The sequence below is a fragment of the Pelmatolapia mariae genome, linkage group LG14 (assembly GCF_036321145.2).
Source record: "Pelmatolapia mariae isolate MD_Pm_ZW linkage group LG14, Pm_UMD_F_2, whole genome shotgun sequence".
Lineage (NCBI taxonomy): Eukaryota > Metazoa > Chordata > Actinopteri > Cichliformes > Cichlidae > Pelmatolapia > Pelmatolapia mariae.
Window position 1 is genome coordinate 38,886,650 of NC_086239.1, and position 26,734 is coordinate 38,913,383.

A 26,734-nucleotide genomic window follows, 5' to 3' on the forward strand; every position below is an offset into this window, starting at 1 on the left:
GCCGCTCGCTGCGCCTTTTACGCGCTTTTAAGACTCTTTAAAGTTTGTGCGGACCGAGTCCAGCTGTTAACATCTGTCAGCATCTGTCCACAGCTGTCCGCAGGCTCGCTCTACCCTCCCGCGGCTTTAATTAGTCGGCACGTGATGTTAACCGCGGCTGCTTAATTACCCGGAGCAGCTCCGAGCGTCACTTTGGAGGAGTTCCCGGAGCACCGGGGCCTCCGCGGGAGATTTACAGCCGAGATCGAGCCCTGACACGCGGCCGTTAATCACCAGAGCCCCGCTGCTCCCAGAGGGTGAGGGAGTGAGTGAGCCGCAGGACTCTGGCGCCTCACACTAGACCCGGACACTCCTGGTTCTGTGTCCGCCCACCGGCACATCCAGCTGGACAGCCCCGACCGGACTCACACCTCTCACCCCCGGAGGACCTGCTGCCAATGTAAGTGACCGCCTGCTGGTTTTAAATGTACTGTTTCCTCTACGGACCCTGTCGCTGTGCTTTTCCAGGCTCGGGTTGGTTCTGCGGGCTCACTGACGGAGAGCCGCCGTCAGTGAGAGCATCACCGGTGATCCGCAGCGGGCTGTCCGGACGCAGAGCCTCTCTGCTGGTGTCCGTGCGCCTGCATGCCGAGTTTCATTCTCAAAATCTCACAATTCCTGCGTGGATCGATTTTCTTTATCAGAAAACGCGCTCGGAGCAGAGCCACGCGTCAGCTGATATCATGTTTGTGTGTTCTTCGGTTCGGCGTGCGTGCCCTGCCCCGACCTGCCCTCACTCAAAAACATGTACAACTCCAGTAAATTATTTACCCTTTGTCCTGCTGCTCCTGCTGTGAGTGGAAGTTCAAATTCTGATATGTTATGAGGGCCGAATTTTACGTGAAGCACCGAGAGCTTCTTAAAATAATGAAGAGTTTGTTTCACAGCTGTCCGGATGTGAAGGCAGCTGGAAGTGGACACTTTTTAAATGTGAGTCTGACGTTTGGAGGACAGTCTCCATCGATCCGGTCCCGATAATCCGATTATAGTCAATCAGGTCAGAGTCTGCAGTGATCAGCAGAAACATAACTGCAGCCCACATGCCTCTTCATCATCATCATCATGAGATCTAAGCACTGAACTGATGAGGCAGTGCAGTAACTCCCCCCCCCCCCCCTCCAGAAATGAAGAAAAACAACAAAGAAATAAAAGTGAGCGTTCACAGTGAGCAGATGAGTAAACTGTAAATGAAGTGTGCAGATGGAGTGATGAAGATTTCCTCAGAGGAAGCTGCTGAGTGTTTGTTTAAATCACCCAGTCTCTAAAAATGGGCAATCTAGTACCCAGAATCCTCTGGGGCGAAGCTCGAGGGGGTTATATCGCTGTACCTGTGATGAAGCGTATCGCTCGCTCGTGCAAACACACACAGGAGGTGTGTGTGTGAGTGTGTGTGAGAGAGAGTGTGTGTGAGTGATGGATGGCGTTGGTGAGCAGCTCTGGGTCTGTATGTCCCTCCTGGGATCCACTAGTTCTGCCTGATCGTCCACCGTGACTCTTTATGTCCCTCCGTCTGTCTCTTGCAGCGCCTCTCCATCTTTCTTCACCTTCTTACTCGTTTTCTGCTGTGGTGCATTTTCCCGTCGCTTGGCTGTTAGTTTGTTATTAAAATATTACAAACTCAAACAGGAACAGCTGAAATCTGTGGCCTCTCACATCTCAGATGAATGAACGTTTGTGGGTTTTCAGGTGTTGGTCGAACAGAACAAAGTCTTACTGGAAGTTTTGGGATGTTTTCCCAGACCACATGACTAATGAGACTAATGGGAACTGAAGTGAAAGTGATGGTTTCCATACTGGGAGGCTGGTTTCTGTTCATGAGAGGCATGAAGCAGATAAAGACGCGAGTCACGATTCTGTTTGCGTCACAACCTTCGACAGGCTCAGTCTGAGACTGAGAATTTCCTCGCCACTAAATATTCCACAGTCAGCTGTTAGTGGGATTATAGCAAAATGGAATCGATGGTGAAGGACAGCAACACAACTATGAAGCGGTAGATCACGTAAAATCAGAGCGCGGTCAGCGGATGCTGAGGTGCGCCGTGCACAGAGGTCACCCACTGTCTGCAAACTTCTCCAAACTTCACGTGACCTTCAGATCAGCTCAAGAACAGAGCATAGAGAGTTTTGTGGAACAGGTTTCCATGGCGACCGGCTGTATCATCAAGCTCAATGCAAAGCGTCGGATGCAGTGATGTAAAGCACGTCGCCATTGGACTCTAGAGCAGTGGAGACGTGTTCTCTGGAGTGACCAATCACGCTTCTCCGTCTGGCAATCCGATGGGCGAGTCTGGGTTTGGCAGTTGCCAGGACAACAGTACTTGTCTGACTGCACTGTGCCAAGTGTCAAGTTTGGTGGAGGGGGACTGCATACCACAGCAGGTCCCACACATCTCCGGTCTTTCCCGACCTCCTCGGAGAGAGCAGGTTTCAGGCTCACGTAGTTAGGAGTGCCATAACAGGGAGGAGCTCGGGTGGAGGTGGGTTGCAAAGTGGATTGTAGCTGCAGGATAAATATACGCTGCCCATCCTCCTCAGAGACGATGCATTACCATGGCAACTGAGAAAGGTCAGTGCCAACAACTGTATTTCAGCCCAAAACCGTTTTCAGTGATCAGCTTCTCGTGTTGATCATGTGACTTTTCAGATTTCCAGATTTAAGCGCATTAACGTCTCACCTGCCTCACCTGCGATCAGCTGACTGAGTCTCCTCCAATTGTTCCAGGTGGATGAAGGAAAGACAAACAAGCTGCAAAGCTTCTTCCTGTCAGTGCGACGGGTTTGGATTACTAAGCGACCATGAAGATGGTCTGTTATTCAGACAGCGTGACATAAGCAGTTACCTGCCTGCAGCTCGGGTCGCTTCGTTTTCCAGAGACATTAATCAGCCTCTCTGTGGAGGTGCGCGGCCAGGGGACCGTGACTTCCTTTAAGAGTGAAATCTCAGGCGCTGCAAGTTTTACTGTCCCTGCGAGCCGTGCCTTTCCTTTTTTATTTTATCTGTTAGTAACCGGGTAATCTTTACTCTGCTTTTTATAGATTATTAGGATAAAGCATGGCTTTATCAGCTGTATAGTTAAAGTAGTAATATATGTGAGTACTGTATGATAGTAACGGCTCGCTGAGGCTGCAGATTTAAGCAGATTAACAACAACTAAACCTGAAGACATTTCCTGTGTTTAGAGTTTGACTCAGTCAGATTCTGTTGTTTGGCAGAAGTCTAGTTTTTATTTGATTTCCGTTCATTTTGAGGTTTTTCAAATCTATCTTTAGCTTTTATTTAGCTGTGATCATCTATGTAAGGAGGCATGTGACCTTTAACCCCCTTTCCTGTCCTGAAGCGCGCTGCACGCAGGAGGAGGAGGAGGTGGCACATATTGATCCATAAAAATTAATCATGACTCGCTGCTGTAGAGCAAACACACACTCCCACAATAAACCAATAAAATGAAATGAAAATAGATAAAATTTCTCTCTGCCATGCCAGTTGGTTTTTATTTGAAGTCAGTTCCTTAGACATGGAGGTCATCATCCATCTCATCTCAGATAACGACTGGATTAATCAGCTCACTCTGCTGCTGCTGCAGATTTATGGAGATGGAGGTACACAGACAGACAGAGGTGGGGTAGGTTGGCCTGGACTCCGTGCTGTAGTCCAGTAAGACAGCCGGCGTGTGTCGGAGGTTTCCCCGGCAACGGATGCAAATTAAAAAACAAACTCATTCTCGAATCATTCAGATATCCCTCCACAATCTGCACACCTTTGGATGCTGGTCAGGTGAGCAGATACAGTTGTCAGTTACATATGTATGCAAGTTACCAGACAGGTGTGTAGACTGCTGGTAGGTCAGCTGCAGTGACTTTTTCAGCACAGAGTTAGAGAGACAGAGATTAATAACAAGTATGCTTCAGTGCAGAGAGGTCTATTAACACATAGTGAGTGAAGAAGAAACACCCAGTGCATCATGGGAATCCCCCGGCAGCCTACACCTATTGCAGCATAACTAAGGAAGGATTCAGGGTCACCTGGTCCAGCCCTAACTATATGCTTTAGCAAAAAGGAAAGTTTGAAGCCTAATCTTCAAAGTAGAGATAGTGTCTGTCTCCCGAATCCAAACTGGAAGCTGGTTCCACAGAAGAGGGGCCTGAAAACTGAAGGCTCTGCCTCCCATTCTACTTTTAAATACTCTAGGAACAACAAGTAAGCCTGCAGTGTGAGAGCGAAGTGCTCTAATAGGGTGATATGGTACTACAAGGTCATTAAGATAAGACCTTGAATGTAAGAGGACTGTAATTCTAAACCCTGATGTTACACAAACCCAACGTAACAAAAGAGTCTTTGTGGAATAAATAATTTCATAAAGATATTCAGACATATTCAGACCGCACATACATACGTGAACGTTTTCTTTGGTTTTCTCACTCACTTAAAAAGTTGAAGTCATGGATGGAGTTATGGAAAAAATGATGACAAGAATGACCCGAAACAAATATCTTTGTGAAGTTTGAAGCAGATTCATGTTGTTTGTTTGTTTTGAAGGTTGTTGAAAAATAAACATTAACAGTCTTTGTCTTTGCAGGGCAACTTTCATCTCCGCCCTCGTCTTCCTCTTCGCTGTGATGGGCGGGACTTCCCCTGCTGCCAGTCAGTCCAGCGCTCCGACAGGTAGGTGGCAGCTGTGACAGGCGGGATGAGATCGGAGCTCCTTGGGGGGTCGAGTCAGTGACTCGAGTCTGTTGGCAGAAAAAAAAATGCATTTTTTGTCTTTCAGCAGCAGCGAAGCAGAAAACATAAAAATCTGAATGCACATTCGTTTTAAAAGCTTCAGGTAATTCTCATGTAGAGGCACAGGAGTGAGGATGAAGTGTGGATTTGGATCCATCAGGGCGACGAGTTCTTTCTACGCTGAAGGGAACTGAGAGGGACAAATACGAGTGCTGTGTTTCCCTGTAAGAGTCTCTCGGGTCTGCTTAACTGAAAATCTTTCTTGTTTCTGTGGTGCAACTCTGCAGAAGTGAGGTTAATTAAAAGCCGGAGCTCTCGCCCCGTGGGACGGCGAATGGATGGTTCCTGAGCGAGGAGCCTCATTTGTAACGCTGTCGGAGGGTGGAGGGGAGGTGGGGGTGGGCAGTGGGAGGTCAGTGTAGAGGAGGTGGATGGATGTAAAGTGAGGAGGAGGGGAGGGGACGCTGAAGGCAGAACCTGCACAAATTCTTCGGGGAAAGCTGCTCTCTTCAAACGTGCCATAAATCAGCCGTTTCAAAAACAATAACGTGATTTTAAATTTCACCCTGAAGGTCGCGAGTTTCCCTCCACGCTCACACTGCAGACACACACGACTAACTGAGGGTGACCTGCACATCCATACAGCAGATCTGTTTATAGGGACTAAACAGGGCCTGACAAACACTCATTCCTGATAACGATGATTAAAAGCACAGATGTTTGGGTGTAATAGTAGTTTAAAGACCTCCAGAATAACTAAAACCATCAGCAGGATGTGAAGAAACAAACGTCATCTGGACAATGTTGATATATGTAGATGTCAAATGATGTGTAACATCCCTGATTGGTTAATTAATAAAAGCTATTATTGACGTCTGAAAACGACAAAATTAAATAAAATGACTAAAGTCAAACCTCGATTGTGACACGAGTTGCAGATCAATGTTAAACTGTTTCAACCAGATTATTGATTCCATTTGCAGAAGCATCACAAAACACAGCGACGCCATCACTGTAGTCTTATTATCTTCATACAGATCGCTGGGACTGAAGCTAAACGCTGCAGCTTGTTACGGATGGATGGGTGATGTGTGTGTCGGGAGGTGGAGAGGTAGGATAAGGCTGGAGGCATTAGTGTAGATGGATGGATGGATAGCGAGGGAGGAGGACGGGAAGAGGTGGACGGATGCTGGAGAAGGTTTTAATAGAAAGACTAATACGCCGGCCGGGAAAACCTGACAGGTCAATTACCAACACGCACACTCGATCCAGCTCCGTACAGGAGGGGCACAGAGCCTCCATTAATCCAGAGCTCGGTGTTCACCATCCTGAAACCCACCTGCACTTTAGTTTCTCAAACTGAGGCTCGGGACCCCAGACGAGCCGCTGGGAGTCGGTGGTTCTCCTGCCGCCGCCACGAAATCGAAACAGTTTCTGTTGTTGGATTTGTCTCATTAGCAGGATTGTAATGCATAAATTACCTGGTTTCTATGGTTACAGAGGTCCCACTGATCCCTGATAATGTTTTGCACCTTCAGACAGTTTCAGTGTGTGTTTCAGTTTAAACTGTGAGGGGGGGTCTTAAATGTGATTTTAAGGGTATTTCCTGTGCTTAGGTGGGTTTAGGGGTCGCACACTTCTACAAAAGAGTGTGCTCAGACAGCGTCTGAAGCCTCGTGGTGGATGATAGTCGTCCTTATTATTATCTCATGCTGTGTTGAACAGCAATCATCTTTATCCTCCATTTAAGTCATTCATTCATTATAGATGAGGTGCTTGAAGAGCGAGCTGAGTGCGGGGCTTTGTAATCTGACTGACTGATTGGCCTTGGGTCAGTGCTGAGACCGCTGCTCAATTAAATCAATTGAGGGAAAATTGGTCTGTGCTAATTTTGATGATCAATCGGTAATTTAAGTCCTGCTTACGATAAAAATCCTGGATGAGGGTTTGCACTTTCTCTTTTTAGTTACAGCCATCAGTTAGAGCTGTTTCATCTTCACTGCAGGAGAATTACATCAGCTATAAATGCTACAGCACTAATGGCTTTACTGACACCTCATTCAGCACGGCATGATGTCTGTGCTTTGGTAAAATTCACCCGGTAGTGTTTTTTCCTGTTTTCATAAGCAGAGACAGTGACAGCAATCTGGAACTTAAGCAGATGTTCGTGTAATTTCTATGCTGATGATATTTTATTGTCTGTTTCTGTAGGAATGCCCAGTTCACAGAGTATTACAGAAAATCCCTGATGCTCATTTTTTGCTTTCAGCTTCATTTAATAAAGAGCTCGCGACGTCAGTGAGCGCTTCGCCCGTATCTGCACCTGAAAACAGACCCGCAGTAGAAACGTATCAAAGAGCCTGTGACTAAGATGATGATGTCATAGTTAAACACACTGCACCCATTGGTCTACACACACTCGGCAGAGAGCAAAGAGGCGGAGCCGTTACCGAGTCGGTGAGCTCAGGTTAAGAGAAAGAGATGATTTTGATGTTTCACTTAACCCGAGACCTTCATCACCTTCAGCTTCTTCACCCACTGCCGTCATACCTGCAGCAAGCAGGGCTGAGTCTAAAGGGGGGCATGGGGTGTGCACAGTCAGTCAAAGGCATTGTAAGATTATTTTTCCAGACTACTAGAATAATATATAAATAAAATATTAATGAAGTTGTTTTCATATTTGCAAAATATAAAAATAAACATTTTTTTCCACAGACCAGTAAAAATATATGTGGGCCAGTAAAACTGTGAGTGAGGGCCATTTGGCTTTATTCATATTATTAATATTTGTTATTAACATCTGCATCATCAGAACATCTGTTTTCTGCAGCAGGAAAATTTTCATCACAGGACACACACACACACACACACGCACACACATACACAGCACAGTCAGAACTCTATTTTTGTAAGGAAATGAATAAAGCCCGTTTTTATCGCATACCTTAGCTTAGGTTGCATGTTTACATCGTACAGAGGCGACAGAGCTGCTCAGAGGTCAGGCAGAAAAATAAAGGCAGTCACATATTTTTGCCATATTTCTGTGCGTGTTTCTCCAAGTTTCAATAAATCGCTGCACCTATTTCCAATTTTCCTGCCCAACATAAAGAAACGAGACGTGACTGTTGCACAGCTCTGTGCTACAGAAAGCTCCGTGTGGGGCTGGTTCAGCTCTGTGGGTTGGGCTGATGCAGAGGCCGTTGGCCCTGTTCTCTCTCCTCAGCTTTCCAAACATAAGAGAGGCTAAAAAGCCCCAAAACATACAACAAATGTTTTCTGTGTTACATAATCTGGTTCCCACACTAAATTTAAAGAAGTAAAAAAGGTCTCAGTTGGCTGTGGACATGTGAGGCAGCAGTCATGATAAGCTGTGCCGGGTGTCTGTCTGTGTGCCAGATGCTGATGTCTGTGTTTCCCAGCTGGACGCTGGGATATTCTGAGCCTGGAGGTCGGGGTCAGAAATCTCTGAATCTGTGCCTCCATCATATCAGCCATCTGTTTACATGCACGGCTCTTTGTCCTTCACTCGGTGCAGCTTTCTGCCCTAAATTTAATAACCGCTGCAAGCAGTTTAATTTCAGCAGTGCAGCAGCTGCCCTCTGCGCTTTAATCCTTTAATGAGGCGGACGCGTCCTTTAACAAGGCCAGTTAACGATGACATCCACTAAGCTCTGTTTAATTCGCACAGAAAAACTCTAAATCAGAGCCAGACCAGCATCCTGGACCTGATCCAGAGAGGGAGAGGAAGAACCCCCACAAACTCCTCTTCCTGTTCACTCATCAGTTTATGATAAAAAAGTTCACCAGTTGAATGTTTGGCTCGTTCTCGGTGTGATCTGCACGCCGATGACTTGCTTTGGTTGAACTGTTCCTTTAATGTTCCTCTCAGAGCCCATGTGCTACGACTGGGGCGAGTCCAGCGAGGGGGCGGTCTCTGTCGTGGAGGGCGAGGTCGGTTGGCTCTCCTGTCCTCTTTTCTCTCATCCCTCCGTCTACAACTACACCTCCACCCAGAGCGCCGGGCACAACCTCTTCTGGTACCGCCTCCCCGAGGGCCACGACCTGGAGCAGCCAATCACGTACAGGTAACCCCCAGACATGTTTGCGTCGCATTAACGCGTTGGTGTCATTTTCAGGGGAAGTTTAGAAGGAAGCTGAAGCCAAAGGACCAAAACCGGCTTCATTTTTCTTCCCTGCAGGTTTCCACTGCTCCTGTTCATGGTTTTAGGTTTATTTCTATATAAACTTTATGTTTTCTGGAGAATAACAGAAAGAATAAACAGCCGATGTGTTTGTGATCGATTACAGATGAGCCTGGTTGAGTTTAAAGCAGATGGGGTGGGGGGGTGGGTTGTGTCTAATTGAGACGCTTTGAGAGGAGCTGAATGATGAAGTGGGCTCTAACGATTTCCCTTCCAGAGAGGACGTATGGTGTTTGGGAGGCGGCTCGATCTGCCTCGCCGACTTTGTTCTAATGTTGTTCTAATTGAGTCGTGTCTGATTTACGTTCACTCATTCGTGATGTCATCCTGCTCTGCAGCTCGCGGCTCAGCAAAGACAGAGAGAGACTGTTTCTGCAGCCGGCCACCGCCAACGACACCGGCCAGTACATCTGCATGCTGCGGTAAGACGCCGGGGCTGCTGGGAAAGGTCGTTTTTAAGCCTTTGTCTGAACCGAAGCGCATGTTGCAAATATATCAAACATTTGTCTTTATGCACGCTCAATCATCCAGGTAAGTAAATCCCAAAAGGTTGATTCAGTTCATCTGGACGTAGAGGATTCCTGTTTCCTCACACTGAGCCTCTTTAAACACGACCTCCTCTTCTCTGTTCTGTTTTAACCTTCAGAGCCTGTTATTGTTAGTCTAATGCTTTCACCTGTCAACGGCCCAGAGCGTCAGAACCTCGAGGTTTTATTACAAATACTGGTTTTATACTGGTCCTTCCCCCTCTGAGTTCAATACCAGCCACACTGTGACCAGTTTGTAATCCTTCTGTTACGACCAGAAATGCTGTTTTTATTTCAAACTGCAGCTTCCCCAAGCCAGCCTCCGGCACACCTTTATCCTCAGGTGTAAATGATTAGCAATTCAGCCTTGGCCACACCCACTTCCACTGCCTCTGTAAGGTGAGGGGTGACAGAGGGACTCCATCTCCAACAGCATTCAGTGACCACATTATATTTAATTTCACTGCAGCCACAGCTCGAGCGGGCAGCTGACCTCTCTGTTCTCAGATTAATATAAATTCTGACAGAGAGTCTTCAGACTCGTCTTTCTCTCGGATATGTCTCGATTTTAGCGACTCCATGATTGTCCAACACGGACCGGTCCAGCCCGGTCATCAGCCTGTAGATCAGTCAGATACAACAAGCTGCTCTCTTAGCTTCGATCCTCCGTCTTGGCCGCTCCACACTTAATCATCCAAAGTGGCTGTGAGAGCATCTTAAAGATGTGCCGCTCAGCTCGACGGATAAGTCCTGTCAGCTGGACTCGCTCCAAACCTCCAAGTAACACTCAGCAAACGGGATCAGGTCCCGAGGGGATGAGGAGGGTCCGGGCGAGCCTCCGGACGGAGCGAGATCGGTCTACGAGGGTCAATCTGTGCCAAAGTGATGATCGCGTGATGCCGACCCAACTTCCGTCAGTAAAGTATCACCTGCCCCGTTTTACTAAAAGTGTTCACGTTTGAATTTGCCTCGTATTCACTTTGAGTGATGGGAACAGGAAGCAGATCAGCATTACTCGACCTCACGAGTCACCTGACCATGCAACGCACGGGAACATATTTATAAATAAGTCTTTTATTCTGAAATCCAGAATCCTGAAATGTGAACTAGTTATAGGAGTTAGACTTTGAAGCGTGAAGCATTTTGACGGTGTGGAGATCAGACGTTAATCAGATGGAGTAACAGCAGCAGGCTGATGGTGAGCTCATCGAGCACCTTGAAACACAAACAGATGAAGAAGCGTTTTAAATGACGAGCCGACGCTCAGAGGACGCTTTGACTATTTCTGTGTTTGATATTTAACCCGCTCAGCCCCCCGAAGGGAAGGCCGATACTAAAACATTCTGAAATTTGAACATTTATATAAAGCTTTTCCTTTTTTTATTTCCATAATAATGTTGTTGTGTTTCTGGTTGTTTGGTCTCTGCGTCGCTGCAGAGTGTGTTTGTGTTTTGTATTTATTAGAAAACACAAACAAAATAAAAATACAATAAGCCAATGAGCGCGTCCAAAACAAGATTCATTCATTTCTAATGATACTGAAAAAAACATGAAAACTTAGACGGCCGTGCGTGCACAAAAGTCACGCTTTGGTTTTTAAAGATGATTGTTCGTGGAACAGACAGGAGAGAGAGAGAGAGGAGGGCCGGGCTCGAACCCGCTGCACTCTGCACACGGCATACACTCGCCCGCTAACACAGTGAGCAAACGGCGAGGCTCTGCAGCGAGTCACTGAGGACGGGCGGGGTTTCCTTCAGCTCCATCTGAACGTTTTTGGGGACTTGGAGGAGTCGGCCGTAATAAAACTGAACTGGACAGATTATCTCAGCACATGAATAAAACTCGCACGCACACACACACATGTCGGGGATTCATATCTTGTGGGGACTTTTAATTGACATAACCCAACCGTAACCCTGACACTAAAACCACATTCTGAGTCTCAGACATGCCTTCAAACCTGTGGGGACCAGGATTTTGGTCCCCACAAGTATACTGAACTTCCAATTTTTGGTCCCCACAAACATATGAATACACACACATACGCACAGCCAACATTTCATGGAGATCAGGCCCTGCCAGAGAGTGCATTACAGCTCCGCCTGTAAGTCGTCTGAGCCACAACCAGTTCAACTCACATCAGTTATTTTGTGACTAATGAAGACAAAAAACTGACGTCTGTATTTTAATTTTCATATTTGCTACAAACACAAACGTATTTCTTCTGATGTCGTCGTTTATTTCACTGCCGGTCCGTCCATCATGACGAGGCTGCTGCCGTTTGTGGTACGAGTGCTGCCAGAGCTGCTTTCAGTACCAATACTGCAGCAGACCTCAAAGAACAAGGTGATCTAGTTCTGCGTTCCTGTGTGGTCAGGTCACTTCCTGTTTCCTCTGTCTTACCGGCTTCAGAGAATTATTTGGCACATGCACAAAGCTGTGCAGACACAGATGCAGGAATAGCGTCCACATGTTTCAGAGGTCAAAACTCAAGTTGTCACGAGCCTCTGAGTTCACGTATTTGTAGCTTGTAAGTTTCTGACGTTGAGAGTAAAACAGCACAGCTGGGCTAGCGTGTGCACGACTGTTCATATGATAAGATAATAATTAGTTTGTTGGTGATGTTTAGCATCTTTAATCTGACTCACAACCCTGTGATAACATAAGAGGCTCAATAGTTTTAGAGTAGATGAAGCAGAGAGTCAACCAGCTTCTTTCTGTTGTGCTGATGATGCCGAGACCAGCGATGACCCAAAATCACAGCCTGTGTTCGCGTCCTGTGGGTTTGTGGTTTGCTCTGCTCCACTTCGTCGTGTTTCGGCTGAATGCCGTTTCTGAACGCCGTCAGTTCCCCGAAACTTGCAGGTTTTTAGAAGAGCTGATGCAGCATCGTGGGAAAGGCGTGAGCATCGTGCGCCTTCCTGAGCTGGCGCCTGGGTTAGAGTCCACCCCAGACCGTTTCCTGTGTGTCATTCACTCTCGGTCTCTCCTCACTTCCCAATAAAAATCTGAATGTTTGACCTGAGCTGAAACATGTGCAGATGCTCTGGATGGGTTCCTGTTTGCTGACATCTCCCGTCTCTGACTTGCAGTAACAAGTCCTCCTGCAGTAAGATCGCCATCCGCCTCAAAGTGTTGCGGCCGGACGACGTTGTTAAGTGTGCACTTCCGGTTGCCGTGGCACCGATTGAGGACTTGATCCCTTTGCAGGAGGGGAAGACGTTGGACTGTCCAGACCTGCAGGACGCCACCAAGATGTCAGAAAGCGCGCCAAAGGTCCAATGGTACTTTGTGGCGCACCCGGTAAGTTTTCAGCACTGCTGTTAATCCCTGTCCTGTTTTATCTGCAGTCTTTGATTCTGTTGCATTCAGATACTCAGAATCAAATTAAAATCATGCTGGTCACTGAAATAAAGCCTGGTCCTTCAGCCTCTGAGTGCTTTCTCTGTATGACACCAAATTAAATTCCTTTTAGACACTCGGTTCTTTATAAAGCCTGAATTGACATTTTCTTAAATGTCAGTAGATCAAAAGTAATCGAGTATATCTTTAATGTTTTGAGGAAAATGTAAATCGTCTGCAAATAATATTTTCATTGTTTTGAACACAACATTGGGCCCCAACACTGAACCTTGTGACTTAACCAAGTGAAGTCTCTGCAGCTAGACGACGTCCACCTTTTGACACAATCTGACGTTTGAGTTCATCTCCAATCACACAGATGTTTCTTACGTCTCAGTAACATCTGGTTTTATTTATGTTCTTTCTCCATCGGCCTGATATTGATATGTTGGAGCCTTCAGTATAACAGATTTATTGGTTTGTTCTGGCGCTCTCTTGAATCATGGTTACTGGGCTGCTCTCTGTTTTATTTCCAGTCTTTTTCTAATGGCCGTACATTATGTGGCTCAGTTCATTAAATCTTTACCTTTCTTTAGTACTCTGACTGATGTTGATATTTTTCTACGATAGAACATTTCTTCACTTATTATACAGTATATTAAAGAAAATCAAGGCACTGTTTTCAGGGGCAGAGGTGAAATGATGACATATTAATGATATAGAAACATATTTAGTTTGACTTTAGGGTATTAGAATTCAACTAACTTTGTATAAAGTCATTTTCTATATTTTGAAAATAGCAGTGGGCCCAATATTGAGCCTTATGGAAACCCACAAAATGCTCTTCAACTAAGTACTTTATGTTTAACTAGAAATGAATGTGTTTTGTGCTGCGGAAGTCTCGCTGGTTTCGTTATACACCTTGTGATACTAATGATTGAGTAAACCACAGACGTATCAGCACCGTTATAGCTGATTAATCTTTTTTCTCTCACAAATGTTTTTTTTCTCTTCCTCGTATGAAAGTATGTCTGTGTTTTTGCAATAAGTTTTACTTCTTCTTTCAATTAACAGAATATGTTCAGTGTGGTATTCGTGCTTTTCCTCTCTTAAACGTGGCAGCTCTGTTCATTAATCCTTCTGTCAACGAGTCAGTAAAGCCAAACAGCTGAACAGTGAACTGAAACACGCTGTGAAGCTGAGCAGAGCTGCAGGATATCGTCTGCAGATCGGGTCTGGATGAAACTAAAGTGTGTGAATCTCGCCGTTCTCAGGTGTGTGACTGGTATCCGTTCTGGGACAACGACAGGGAGCAGAAAGGAAACAGTTTGCAGGTTCACCTCATGATGGAACAGTATCAGGGTTTATATTACTGCAGAGTCCAGTACCAGAGGAGGAACCAAACACTCAACTTCACCAGGAGCATCAACGTCACCGCCATCTGTGAGACACCGTTTCTGCTAACTCGCATACAGAGATTACAGGCAGTAACTGTGCAGGTAACCAGTGCTCTCATTTACTCTCAGTGCCCCTCTCGCTGCCCAAAGAGCCCAGCATCATGAACCCCACAAATGACCAGATTTTCACAGTCAAAACAGGTATGTGAACAAACCCTTCGAGCGCTGTTCAGTCGTCTTTGTCTTTGCACGTTTCTCCTGTTTGTACTGCAGTATTCAGCTTTACAGCTCAGAGGTCTCGAGGACGTGCTAAACGCTTCTATGTGTAGATTTCAAGATGAGAAAGGTTTGCATAAACTTCATGAACATTTGACCGTCCCTGCCGTGACTTGGAGATGGCGGTCAAACATGCCTTGGGCTTTACCTTGGGGCCCATTGTTTGGTTCATATTGCTGGCACTAAGTCAGAGTCCTGGTGGGCTGTGGGTTCAGTGGCCTCATGTCTGCTTCTTGCAGACGATGTGGTCTTTCTGGCTCAGCGGAGCGATGACCTCCAGCTTCAGCACCTCTCAGTCTGAGACCAGGTTTCCATCAGGAACAGGCTGGAGTGCCCGTTCCTTCGGGAATGAGTTACTGCCCAAAGAGTCTTCATTATGAGTTGAGGTGGTTCAACAGTTTGGAGGAGACCCCGGGGCAGACCCTGGACGAGAGAAAATGTCTGTTGGCTGGAATGTGTCATGATGAGGACCGGAAGGAAAAATCAAGTTTTTAAGGGTTTTCTTTGTGTCGTCGTTCACCCTGAGCTGCTGCAGTCGTGCATTATGGAGACCCTGTTTGTATGCGAGGCAGCAGACGTATTGATCGGTGCAGATGACAGCCGGAGGTCGCTGTTGACGGAGCGATAGTGTTAATTTGTTATTGATCAGAAACGATTGCTCAAAATGGGAAACGTGCAGACGGATAAAAAATTGAAAGAACAGAAAAACCAAAACAAACAGAGCTTACATGTTAAATACACAGAAGTAAATAACTTCCTTTCATTGATTTGTTTCTAACTGATTGCTGTTTGATGTGATTGGCTGTCCTGTGACTTCTTCACAGCAGGAACATAAATCCTGCTTGAATAAAACGTGCTGCACAGATATATTTGAACCCATTAAGAACATTTTGAGTGTAATGAGGTTGATCTACAGCAGCCTTCAGTCCTGCTCACACTGATGAACACAAAGGTCTGCACAGACCGCCACGTCTCTCATTAACACAGAGGACGGGGACAGGGGTGAATCTAACCAGGCTGATTTGTCCAGATGTGCATGGACAACATCAGCAGTTCATGGAAGAGTCGTGTGGCTCTGTGGAGGAAGTTCTTCCACCTGCAGCTGGACTCTGAGGACGTGACGGAGACGGACAGGCGGCACTTTGTCTGCCAGCAGCTTCTTTCAAACTGGCTCTCTGAGACTCGACATTCACAAAGTTAATCGTCCCCTCAGAATTAGTGGAAGCTGCGGGAGAACGTCTCATAAAACAGAACGAGCTGCTAACGGCGTGCACGCGCTCCATCAACGCACACGACATGTACACACAGTGTGAGTCGGTGCTGATGGAGGCGAGCAGGACTGCAGCCAGCAGGCTGATAAATGTCTGAAGGAAACGACTGCCGCAGCGCCGTCATCAGCAGCAGTTTAAGACTTCAATATCAGCGTCGTCATCTGTGAAAGGAAAATAAAGTCATGAAACAGCAGCTGCATTTTCCAAAGCCGCAAACACTGCGACTCCAAAAAGTTTGAACGGGTTGTTAATTAGACCGAATTACTGAATTTGATCACCTGTGCAGCAAAGAAACATCGAGATATAAAAACACACTCGGGAACATGTGTTCTGCACGGATCGCTTAATAAACCGCAAATATTAAACAGAAATGAATCCAGAGAATACACTAAAATCACTTTGAGTCATGTCAGTCACCAAGTTGGAAAAAAGCTGCAAAGTGAACTTGAAGTGGACGTGTGCCGCTCATTTCCAGCTCCACGTGCAGCTTTGCGTGAGTCGCAGTTCAAAACGACCATATTAGGATATTCCCTCTCTATGACATCATACAGATCCACAAGTGGAGTGAACTGTTTAACGTGAACATCCACGCCTGCAGCAGGAAACACTTTACCTTCATCCTGGACTGAAATGAATATCCTTCTGTCTCTTCAGGCACCGAGGTGCGTCTGGTGTGCAGAGGTCAGCTTCCGTTTGTCCTGGACAAACCGTGGCGGGAGATCTGGTGGACGGTTGATGGGAAGACGCTGGACAAACTTCCTGATCGATTCAAACAAATTAACAGGTGCGAACAGAGCGCGTGCACAAGCAGCCGCTCTGCACGGGCGCTTGTTATAAAGTCACATCTCCAAATAAACTTGATGATAAGAGCGCTGACCACTGCTAAGGTTTTTGCTCTCTTTTATTTGGGTTTTTCATTTTAAATGACGCCTCCTTCACTTTCATCAGCGTCTCCTATTTTTTCGTGAACAAATTGCACCGTTGGAATTAACTCCAAATCTTTCAGTAAAAAGCTCAAAATAGTGAATTAAAGTTCAACTCAAAGAGTGTTTTACAAAAACAAGATAAAATGTGTAAAGTGCATCTGTAGCCTCAGTGCTTATAATGTGAAAGGAGCTGTTTTTCTTAAGGTGTTTAAATTTAACAAACTTGAAATACTATTTTATTGATATATATACTAGGCTGCGAGACCATCGGCAGCACGGCATATTTAAAACAACTCGAACTATCAGACGAAAGCAGCGGAGAGTAAATTCCTGCAGAAAGCGTGCTTTTATTTTGAAATGTCATTTCTTTTTGTGCTTTGAGGGTGGTGAGAGACCACTTCAGGGACCTGACTATCGAGAGCATCCTCGTGATCCAGGACTTCCAGTCCAAAGACCTGAAGCGAGAGTTTTACTGCTCCGTGAAGAACGAGCGAGGCTTCGATACCCGCAGAGCTCAGCTGGAGGAGGAAGGTGAGGAAGCGCTGCTCACGCCATGGGGATGTTTCACATTAAAGGCTCGTCATGCATCTGAAACTCAAGCTCAGTAAACACTTTCCAGATGAGCTTCAGGTCTCAGTGAACAAACAGGAAGTTCGATTTGGGAATTATGGTCCTGGGTGATCCTCACCCAACACCTGTGACGTCTTTAATAGACCAAGGTGTCGATGACAAAACCATAGATAACGTCCAGCGTAATGTAGAACTCCCACTGTGGACTTCCACAGGGGGCGCTCTTGAGCTCGAGCAGTGTTAGATAGAAAGGATCAAAAGCACAGATATCGTTCCATTTGTTACAGGTTTGTTACAATGAAATGATGAAGGCGTGGTAGCGGCAGACCCCCTGACCTGTGATGAAGTGTTGTTTTCTGTCCGTGGGGGCGTGGCTTAGCCCTCACTGAAGCCTCAGGTGTGTTTGTGTTGCAGTGTCGCTGCCCACCGTGGAGCTGGGCTGCGGCCTCGGCGTCACTCTGCTCCTCATGCTGATCCTCTTCGTGGTTTATCACGTCTTCTGGCTGGAGCTGCTGCTGCTCTATCGCTCCTGGTTCGGCACAGACGAGCGGCACACAGGTGAGACCCCGCCCCCAGCGCCCCACACCTGCTCGGCCCGTTCCCTTTATAACCTGCAGTCAGATAAACCCTCAGATGCACCGTTTTTATCACCTTCTTGTGCGATTATGATTCTGCATATTCGGGGTGTAAAACATGAGGTAATAAAGCTGCAGCCTTGTTTTTTGGCAGGTAACTGAAATATCTGCAGTGTCACTTCGCTTTTTACGCCCTGACACTAAATTTCTTCTGGTTACGAGTCGCGCTGCCTGGCTGCGCTTGCAGCATTTAGTTTATTAAAGGAGGACGTTTGTGACCCTAAAATCACTCCAGAGCTACATGTTTGTGTTCGAGGACACTCGGTCAGCTTCTCACAGAAAAATCCCCTCGCTTTATCTCGATCGGAGGCAAAATTTGACATTTTTCACATGTCGTGGTAGAAAAAGATTGTATCTTACATCTGCAAATAAAACTTGTGCATACCAGAAATGTCACACAGGACGTCTGAGCAGTGTGTGCAGGGACGTTTTCATGTCATGTGGAAAAATGGGAACAGACGTGGAGAGCAGCGATTCACTGAAACATGCAGCATATTTGAAACGTCCAAAACCTTGAGTGAGACTGTTCAGTTTAGTTTTGTAGAGAATGAAGAAGAAGGAGGAGGAGGTGCTTTATCAGATCAGTTTCCACTCACTTTTATCTCGCTGACTCGACATGTGTGGGTGACATTTACGCCCTGACTTCCTGACGACTGAAGCTCAGAAGTTTCCCCTCTGTAATGGATTGTGTGTGTGTGTGTGTGTGTGTGCGTGTGCGTGTGTGTGTGTGTGTTCAGATGATAAGGAGTTCGACGTGTACATTTCGTATGCGAGGAACAGTGAGGAGGAGCAGTTTGTTCTGTTGACGCTGCGCAGAGTCCTGGAGAACGAGCTCGGGTACTCGGTGTGCATCTTCGACCGAGACAGCCTGCCCGGCGGGAGTGAGTACTCACGTGTGCTGTCAGACACACACACACACACACACTGAACAGGTGAACCAAAACACACGTCATCCATCCATCCTTTCATCCGTCCATCCTTCATTATCCCTCTCTCCCTGCAGCCATCACAGATGAGACTCTGAGTTTCGTGGCTCGCAGCAGGCGCCTCCTGGTGGTCGTCAGTCCCGGCTACGCCTCACAGGGCTCCCAGGCTCTGCTGGAGCTCAAGGCCGGCATTGACACCATGGCGCTAGCTGGGCACCTGCGGGTGATCCTGGTCCAGTACAAGCCGGTCCGGAGGAAGGGCTGGGTCAGGGAGCTGAGGCGGGCCCGGGTGGCTCTGGCGCTGGTCCGATGGCAGGGGGACAAGTCCAGAGAGCTGTCGTCACGCTTCTGGAAGAGGCTGAGGGTGGAGTTGCCCGTGCGGAGGGTTAGCAGCCGAGGGGAGGACGAAGAAGAGAGCAGTAAGGAGGTGGCGCTGATGAGGCTTCACAGTCAGAACAGTACAAACTCCCAAACGGGGCTCATCAGCAACACCATCAAAGACCCGCAGAAAGTCCTGAATTCTGCAGCGTAGCAGCAGCTCTCTCAGAACAGTTACACCTTTAAAGTTACAGCTGATGGAGCTCAGCATGGGGAATGAGAGTTATTATAGTCATGTTTTTGACCAGGACCAACTCAAATTTATTCATTTTATGAAACAAAGTTTCATTTTCCCTTTAAAGATATGAAAAAGTCCACAGCCATGCTAGCAGCTCTGTCAGTATTTACACCAGAAAACATTTCCCATCAACAGGCTAATGTTTTTATCAGTGTCGCATTATGAACAATGCTAAACTTTTCATGTAAAATGGCACGTTTCAGCGTCCTGGGTTAATGAGACTGTGCTCCACCTCATTTCCTCTTCAGGTGATGTTTGGCCAAAACCACTTACAGATACCCGCAAGGTTTCCTTTGGCCTCTGTGCAACGACACGCGATGTCATAGTGTGACTTGTTTTGGACAAAGTTTCAGTTTTAAATGTGGCAGTCGCATTTTTAACCCAAAACCACAATACTTGCTGAAGCCGACCAAGTTCTTGATGCCTAAACGTAGCTGCGTAGTTCTTGGTGCTTAAATATAACAGTGTACTCTTGACTGTGGTTTTGTGGTTGACAAAGAACACCATGTGAGTACAGTAGTCGAGTTTATTTATATGAACTTCATTGACCAACAGGCTGCACAATAACCAAAACCTCCCAAATGGAACAAAATAGTTCAAGTAATTTAAAAATGGTAAAAAAAAAAAAAAAACAGTTGGAATGAACTATGAACCAAGCTCCTTGGAATTTTACAAAAACGTAAGGTAGAAAAAAACTGAATAAATTCTTACATCTAGCTTTGAACAGAGGATTGGCTGCTCAATACCTTCGGTGCAGGTCGAGCCCAGCACTTGAAGCTCAGAGGATAGACGTCCATGTATGTGCGAGTCATATTTCACACTAATCATCTAACAGCTGTGCAGATATTTAAAAAAGAAAATGTAAATCTCACGATGGTGCTTTGGGGAAAGGAGTTCATCTTTGTGGAAATTGTTTGAAGTGGTTCATTAAACATCGACGTTCAAGCGTGGATGTTACCGTCCTTACTGCAAAGCTGCTAGCATGGCTAAAAATGAGCTCCAGACTAACATTTTTAAACGGTTAGTTCATTAGTTAAAATGCTGAAAGCGCCCCTAGAGGCTGCAGTGTTCGTTACAACAACAGGAAGTCTGTTTTGTCAGTCCTGGAGCTAAAGTCACGGTGCCGTTAAAGCTGGTCGCCCTCGTACGGAGAGCAGGAGGAGGACGATGCAGGTGCTTCAATAGAAGTGTTTGCTGGAAATGTGGATGTTTTACAGGTTTTCAATTTCACTCATTTTCATTTAACTTTGATATTAGCTGCCATTTCATCATCTACAGTATCCACTCATTATCACGCGTGTCATTATCACATTTATGTATTTCATTTTTTTTGTTTGTCCAGAGTTAAGAACTTTGAGGACGTTTCTGTTTTCTAAACTGGTGCTTTATAAAAAGGTTTGGTTTTACTTTAACAGTGTTTTGTGCAAACATGCACAAAATAGGCTTAAACACATGTTAATCAAATCGTAACACACAGTTAACACACTAATAGACTATAGAGGTGGATTAAAATCAAGTCCTATATCTGTATCATGTTAGCATTCAATGTTAGGTAGATATGGGGTCTATCGTTTTTTCTACATATCTTTTAAAAACCGATATCAGAATACGGTCACCTGTTGGTGGGACTCGTGGAGAGGTGTCAGGATAACAAAGTGGGTAAGAGTCATCCTCGGGGGGCGACGATGACCATCTATACAAAATTTATTCAAATCCATACAATGGATGCTAACACATCACATGTGCCACAGATGGGCAGCATTTCCATTTATATATCTGTATGTCCTCTGTAGCTGAATGTAGTCGTCATTTTAATTGGTTACAAAGAGCACAACACCTGCCTAATGAGCAGGTCACTACACAATCACCTGTGGTTTGTATGAAAGATACTGACTTATCTGAAAATACCCACTAAATAACCACCAGGCAGTCGTAAAACTTAAAGTGCGACACAAACTGGAAATGAATAAAGTTTGCCTTCAAAGAAAAAGTTATGCCTTACCACTGAAATCCACTCAAAAAGTACAACTTTTATTTTGAAGGCAAACATGGCAACAAGTGATTTTGTTACCGCTCAGTAGTTGACAGTGTTTTCAGACAAATCGGACACTTTCATTCAACGTAGGTGCAGCTACAGCAATCTGTTAGCATCCAAGGTCTTTGGTACAACCAGTTTCACCCAGTAACAGCAACCTTCAGGAACCAGTCAGGGAACACCCACATTTTCTTAAAGACTGGTGGGTACGGTTACCTGTGTGATTTGTGCTTGCACACATGTGACATCGCTTGGATAGTTGTGAAGTTGAGGTGTTTTTGCACAGACACCAGCAGAGCGGTAAAGCTGGGTGTCATCTGCATAGAGTTATCGTATCGGTGACCTGTGGTCCTAAACAACACATTACAAAGAAAAACCAAGTATGGATTCATGCACTGCAGGTTTTAGATATCAGCATTGAATACAAGTAACCTGATATCTGTTTGTTAATTACTGTGCACTTTCTTTATTTTCCACTTTATATTTGATATTTCAACAATAAATCAGCTCTCATTGTATATTTCTCTTACTAAAATATGCTACGCTATTTATCTCTAACCTGAACAATCAGTATTGTAATGAGAGAATGCATCCTGCACTTTGTCACGCTGTGAACTGTGTTTATTTTATTTCTGTTTTTTGGTATAAAAGTCTTTTCCTTTCACCATCATTATTCATGTCAGTGTTTTTTATTTGATGTCTTCCATTTTCAGAATTACACACAAAAATAAAACTATGCCTCCGCCAAGGTCGTACCTTCCCTCCACACCATAAATGAATGAAGCCCCTGATATCTGATATTTTGTGGAGAACATAAAGACAATGTCTCCCAGTTTGATGTGTCTTCATGAAGATTTGCAACTAAATGTCCAACATTGACATATCTCAGATGAAGAATCAGTCCAGGTCCAGGTCTACTCTAAAACTGAATCCCTTTAATGTTGTGGTGAAATGTTTATGCAGATCTATCCCTAACATTTTCAGTAAATCTGGAACGATCAGACAAACTAAAGTTGCCACGTCTCCTTCTTGGCAGAGCTAAAAATACCCGTGTACGTGTGGATGTAAGCTGAACCTTGAGCTGCAGTCTTTTTGTCTGTCCCCTGTCAGACCTATCAGAGGCCATCCTGCAGTCAATGCAGCGGAGCCGCCGCCTCCTCTTCGTTCTCAGCCCAAACTTCCTGGCAGAAAAGAGCTTCAGTCTCCTGGAGTGTCGTCTCGGTCTGTACCTCGAGAATAGTCTCCGAGCCTCTATTATCGCTGTGGTTTACCGCTCAGTCAGCAAACTGGCCTGTGTGGAGGTCCCTCAGCTCCGTCAGGCCACCATCACCACCGTCACGTGGCGAGGAACCCGATCTGAATCGCGGCGCTCTCGCTTCTGGCTCAGGCTGAGGTTGGCACTGCCCGTCCGCCCACTCGCTCTGGGCAGGAGGTTGATCGACAGCACATCATCGCACTCAGACCTGGCTGCCATGGCCCTGCAGAGAGCTCAACGGATCCAGAGCGACAGAGCCAATCAGGGCCGCCGAAACGGGCGTACCAATGTTAGCCGCAGAGACAGGCGGACGCGGCCCAGAGGGTACCTAAAGAGAGGGGTCGTAAATATGGAGGAGGGGCCACAGCACAGCAGGAGCTGCTCAGGGTGCGCTGGGTTTATGGGTAATGTAGAGGGGGCAGGGGTGGAGCTTACAGTAGAGACGCAAACACAGCAGGAGTCATGCGAGAGGACAGAGGTTCGTTCAGACCCGGTCCCAGAAACACACCCCAACCCAGTTCCTAACTCCGCCCATGATGCTCACTGCTCTCCTAACCCCACCCCCATACACCACCTAGATTCTGATTCCGCCCTCACTATCAGTCCGGAGAACAAAATGGGGAAACACAACCAGCAGCAGGCGGTGAGCAGTTCGAGGACGTCTGAGGAAGTTCTTCCATCGTAGAGGGAAAAGGGGTGGAGCTTGTGGTGAAAATGGCACCAACTCCACCCTTTGATAAAGACCTTTATTTCTAACTTAAAGGAGATGCTGCATTCAAATCACGTCAGGAAAATACAGTGTTTGGGAGGTCAGAAGAAACATTAAGGCGGGTTTGTCCTGAGGGAGACGATAGACAGCAAAGTCCAGGGGTAATTCAAATCTTTAGAATTCATCCTCTGGAGAGTAGGAGATCCGTATATTTCAGGATGATCTAAATGGCAGATCTTGAAGGTTTAGGAACTTCTGCAATAGTACAATAACTACGCTTACATGAACAAAAGTACTGGGTCACATCTCCTAATTATTGAATTCAGGGGTTGTCAGTTTGAATTGAAGTAGGTGCTGTAACAGGAAACCATTGTTGCATCAAGTCCGACTTCCCTCCTAAATGTTTCACCACGCTTTCGGGGGTATTATTTCAAAGTGGAAGCTTTTAGGCACTCGGCCATGCAGTGACAGACTGTGTAAAGTAATTGAACGAGGTCTCGAGTGTTCGGGCGCACAGTTCGCAAAAGTCGCCGACGCTCTGTTGAGTCAAAGGCTGCAGCGCTCCAAAGTTCCTCTTGCATGGCCAAGCAGCTCTTACAGCTGTCTTACGTAGGTGGTCCCGTACTTTTCTCCATATTGAGGAAGTTAATACACCTTTTAATAAACCAGAGTATTGTTTCCCTTATTTGGTCTCTAGTAAAACTGCATCAAGGCCACAGAGGCCTTAAGGACAAACTCAGGGACAAAGTTTTCAGTGTCTTTCCTTAATTCACAAGATTTACAGCTCACAGTGAAAATATGAAACCAACACATCAAAACACTTTGAATCTTTAAGGCTTTTGTACGAGAATCAACCTCTAATAAAATTAAGCTAATGCTGAAGTGCCAAAATCTGCAGTTCCTCTAATGGCCTCTTGAGGCTCCAGCAGTGAGTCAGTCCCCACAGATGCTGAAATGTCTGATCTTACAGCAGAAATCAACGTGTTTACAAAAGGTTTCGTTCTCTTTGGCTAACTCTCCTGTTTAAATGATCTTAAGGCTTAAAATTTGCATTATTGGGGGTGTGGCCTCTTTGATTGACAGGTGGAGAAAGGGGCTGCTGCTGCTACACCCACTGACGATAAATGACAAGAACATGAGAACAATCCAGGTTCATGTATCATGGATGAAAGTAGCTCATCAGCCCGCCACCACACGACTTCCATTAGCAGGTGACGACATTAGCTGCTAACAGAATCACAGTTCACCTATAAAATAACTGGAAATGCCTTATTTTTATATATCTTACTTTAGTCTCTGTGTTTTCTAACAGAAAAGGAGTCCCTCGTTATTTATGTTGATTTAATAATGTTTCCACAGCCCTGTCTGTTTTCACCTGAGACCTTTAATCAGTGTTATCTCCTCTTGTAGCTTTGCTGTTTCTGCATGTCAGCTGCTGTTCTCAGATCAAACCCTGCTTTTCTTTGATGACTAATAAAGAGACGGCACTGCTCATCTTTACGTGGAGAGACTGAACGTGCTTGTACATGATGTGATACCATTCCTATAAAGGGACACTGGTTAATAAAACTCTATGTTGATGATGATAATTGCTTGGCATCTGAAATTTCTTTTAATTATTCATTTTTAGTGGATTGTGGAAAACGTGCTGAAACAGTTGAGGTGATTGTTTTGTCCACCTCTGATGGAGGAATGTGTTTTACCGTCAAATGTCTTGGCTCTTTTGGGAGCACATGTTTAATGCTAATGATTATGAGCTTCTTCTGTCCTTTACTGACCGAGGCTCTGAAATAGTCACTGAGCAGCTAAAATGTAGTTGCGGGACTTTTATTTTGACATTCTCATCAAACGTCTTTTCTTAATCACTCTTCCTGACACAGGTTCAAACATGTTATGGCATGAAATGGAAAACACACTATCATTAATGAACATGTTGGTCCACTGCTATGAATTGTGGGATGTCATTACCTGCTTTCCTTTACAAAGGATCCTCCAGTGCATCCTTTGCTGATGTGATAAAGAAAGCACTGCAGACACTTCTGGGTCCTTTACACAACTTCCTAAACAAATTTGATCCCTTGACGGTAACAAGTGACTTGAGGTGGGAAAATCAGCAGAAACGTAAATGAGAGGCTAAATCAGCACAAACCAGCAGGTGTCGCTGTTTGACCACCCAGCCTGAGTGCAGGAGTTCCTGTGTGTCCAGAGTTAGTACGCACAGTCTGCGTATCGCCTCTGTTTTCATGAGGTTTATATATTTATCAGGGCAGCACGCATGGATTAATAAAAAACCTGAATTCTTACTGTCAACTGTCACAACCCCCAGAAAGGCTTTCTACACATCACGTCCCGCCTAACCAAAAAGAGTGAAGTGGTTCCAAGAAATCTGTCAGTTATTAACATCTAAGAAGAAGCAAAAGAAATTAACCATAGCCAACAGAAGGCGCGCCAAAGTTACCAAAGAGAAGGGAAGCCGCTCAGCTGGAAGAGCTGAGCCTTCCCTCTGACATAAACCAACATCAGAGCCGAACCCAACAGGAACAGAGCCACCGTCCACGAGAAACTAAGGAAGTAACAGGAAAGTGAAGCATACAAACACAGGAAGGCTTATTATTAATCTCTGGCTCTCTTCCACAGAGTGTCTTTGTCCTGTCTTCATGCTCTCCCATTCCCTGTCGGTCACTGGGAGTGTAGACAGGCCACATGCTTCTGTCGGAGGTTTCTTCCTGTTAAAAGGGAGTTTTTCCTTCCCACTGTTGCCAAAGTGCTTGCTCATAGGGGGTCATATGATTGTTGGGTTTTTCTCTGTATTACTGTAAGTTCATTACAATGTAAAGTGACTTGAGTTGTTGTGTTTTGATGCTATGTAAATAAAATTGAATCAATTGGGCGAGATTAGGTGGCTGGTTTCAGGGAGTTTCAGTTATTGGTCTGCTGGCCTGCTCTTGTTTTGTGCATCTTTTAATAAACTGCTCCTGAGAATTACTGGTTGGACTCTGGTTTAACTTTTGATCTTGTGATTCCTTACTCTTAGAAATTATCACCAAAGTACAAATGTAAGCACAAACTTTACTGACACAACCGTCTCATTCACCGGAGAAAAGCCCGATGTCCAGGGACCAGGATGTGAGTGTATCCACCCTGCTGTCCAGCTCCTCTCCTGGTGATTAGGTGAGCTCGACCTTCATCCAGCAGGTATCTACCAAACTGCACAAACACGCTGTTTCCTCACTGCACAGGGGATGCTTTGGCAGTTCACACGCCACCTTCAGCTGAGACACAAAC

At 45.7% G+C, this 26,734-nt stretch overlaps 1 protein-coding gene across 2 annotated transcripts; it reads left to right on the forward strand.

Annotated features, from left to right (window-relative positions):
* On the forward strand, positions 1-26,397 carry il1rap (interleukin 1 receptor accessory protein). Of its 2 annotated transcripts, XM_063494250.1 has the most exons (13): positions 1-439; positions 4,617-4,702; positions 8,652-8,847; positions 9,303-9,386; positions 12,584-12,794; positions 14,108-14,276; positions 14,360-14,431; positions 16,432-16,561; positions 17,086-17,234; positions 17,688-17,831; positions 18,646-18,789; positions 18,912-19,253; positions 22,596-26,397. In XM_063494250.1, coding segments are annotated over exons 1-13 (2,559 nt in total). In that variant the 5' UTR covers positions 1-437; the 3' UTR covers positions 23,426-26,397. The 2 variants fall into 2 exon arrangements, with proteins under 2 accessions (XP_063350320.1, XP_063350321.1); XM_063494251.1 differs by lacking the exon at positions 18,912-19,253.
* Positions 26,398-26,734: the final 337 nt, after the last annotated feature.

Excerpts from the sequence above, each read along its gene's own strand:
- il1rap (XM_063494250.1), top strand. Across the intron at positions 12,795-14,107 it reads GGTACTTTGTGGCGCACCCG|GTGTGTGACTGGTATCCGTT; the intron begins GTAAGTTTTCAG and ends CGCCGTTCTCAG. Across the intron at positions 17,235-17,687 it reads AGCTCAGCTGGAGGAGGAAG|TGTCGCTGCCCACCGTGGAG; the intron begins GTGAGGAAGCGC and ends TTTGTGTTGCAG.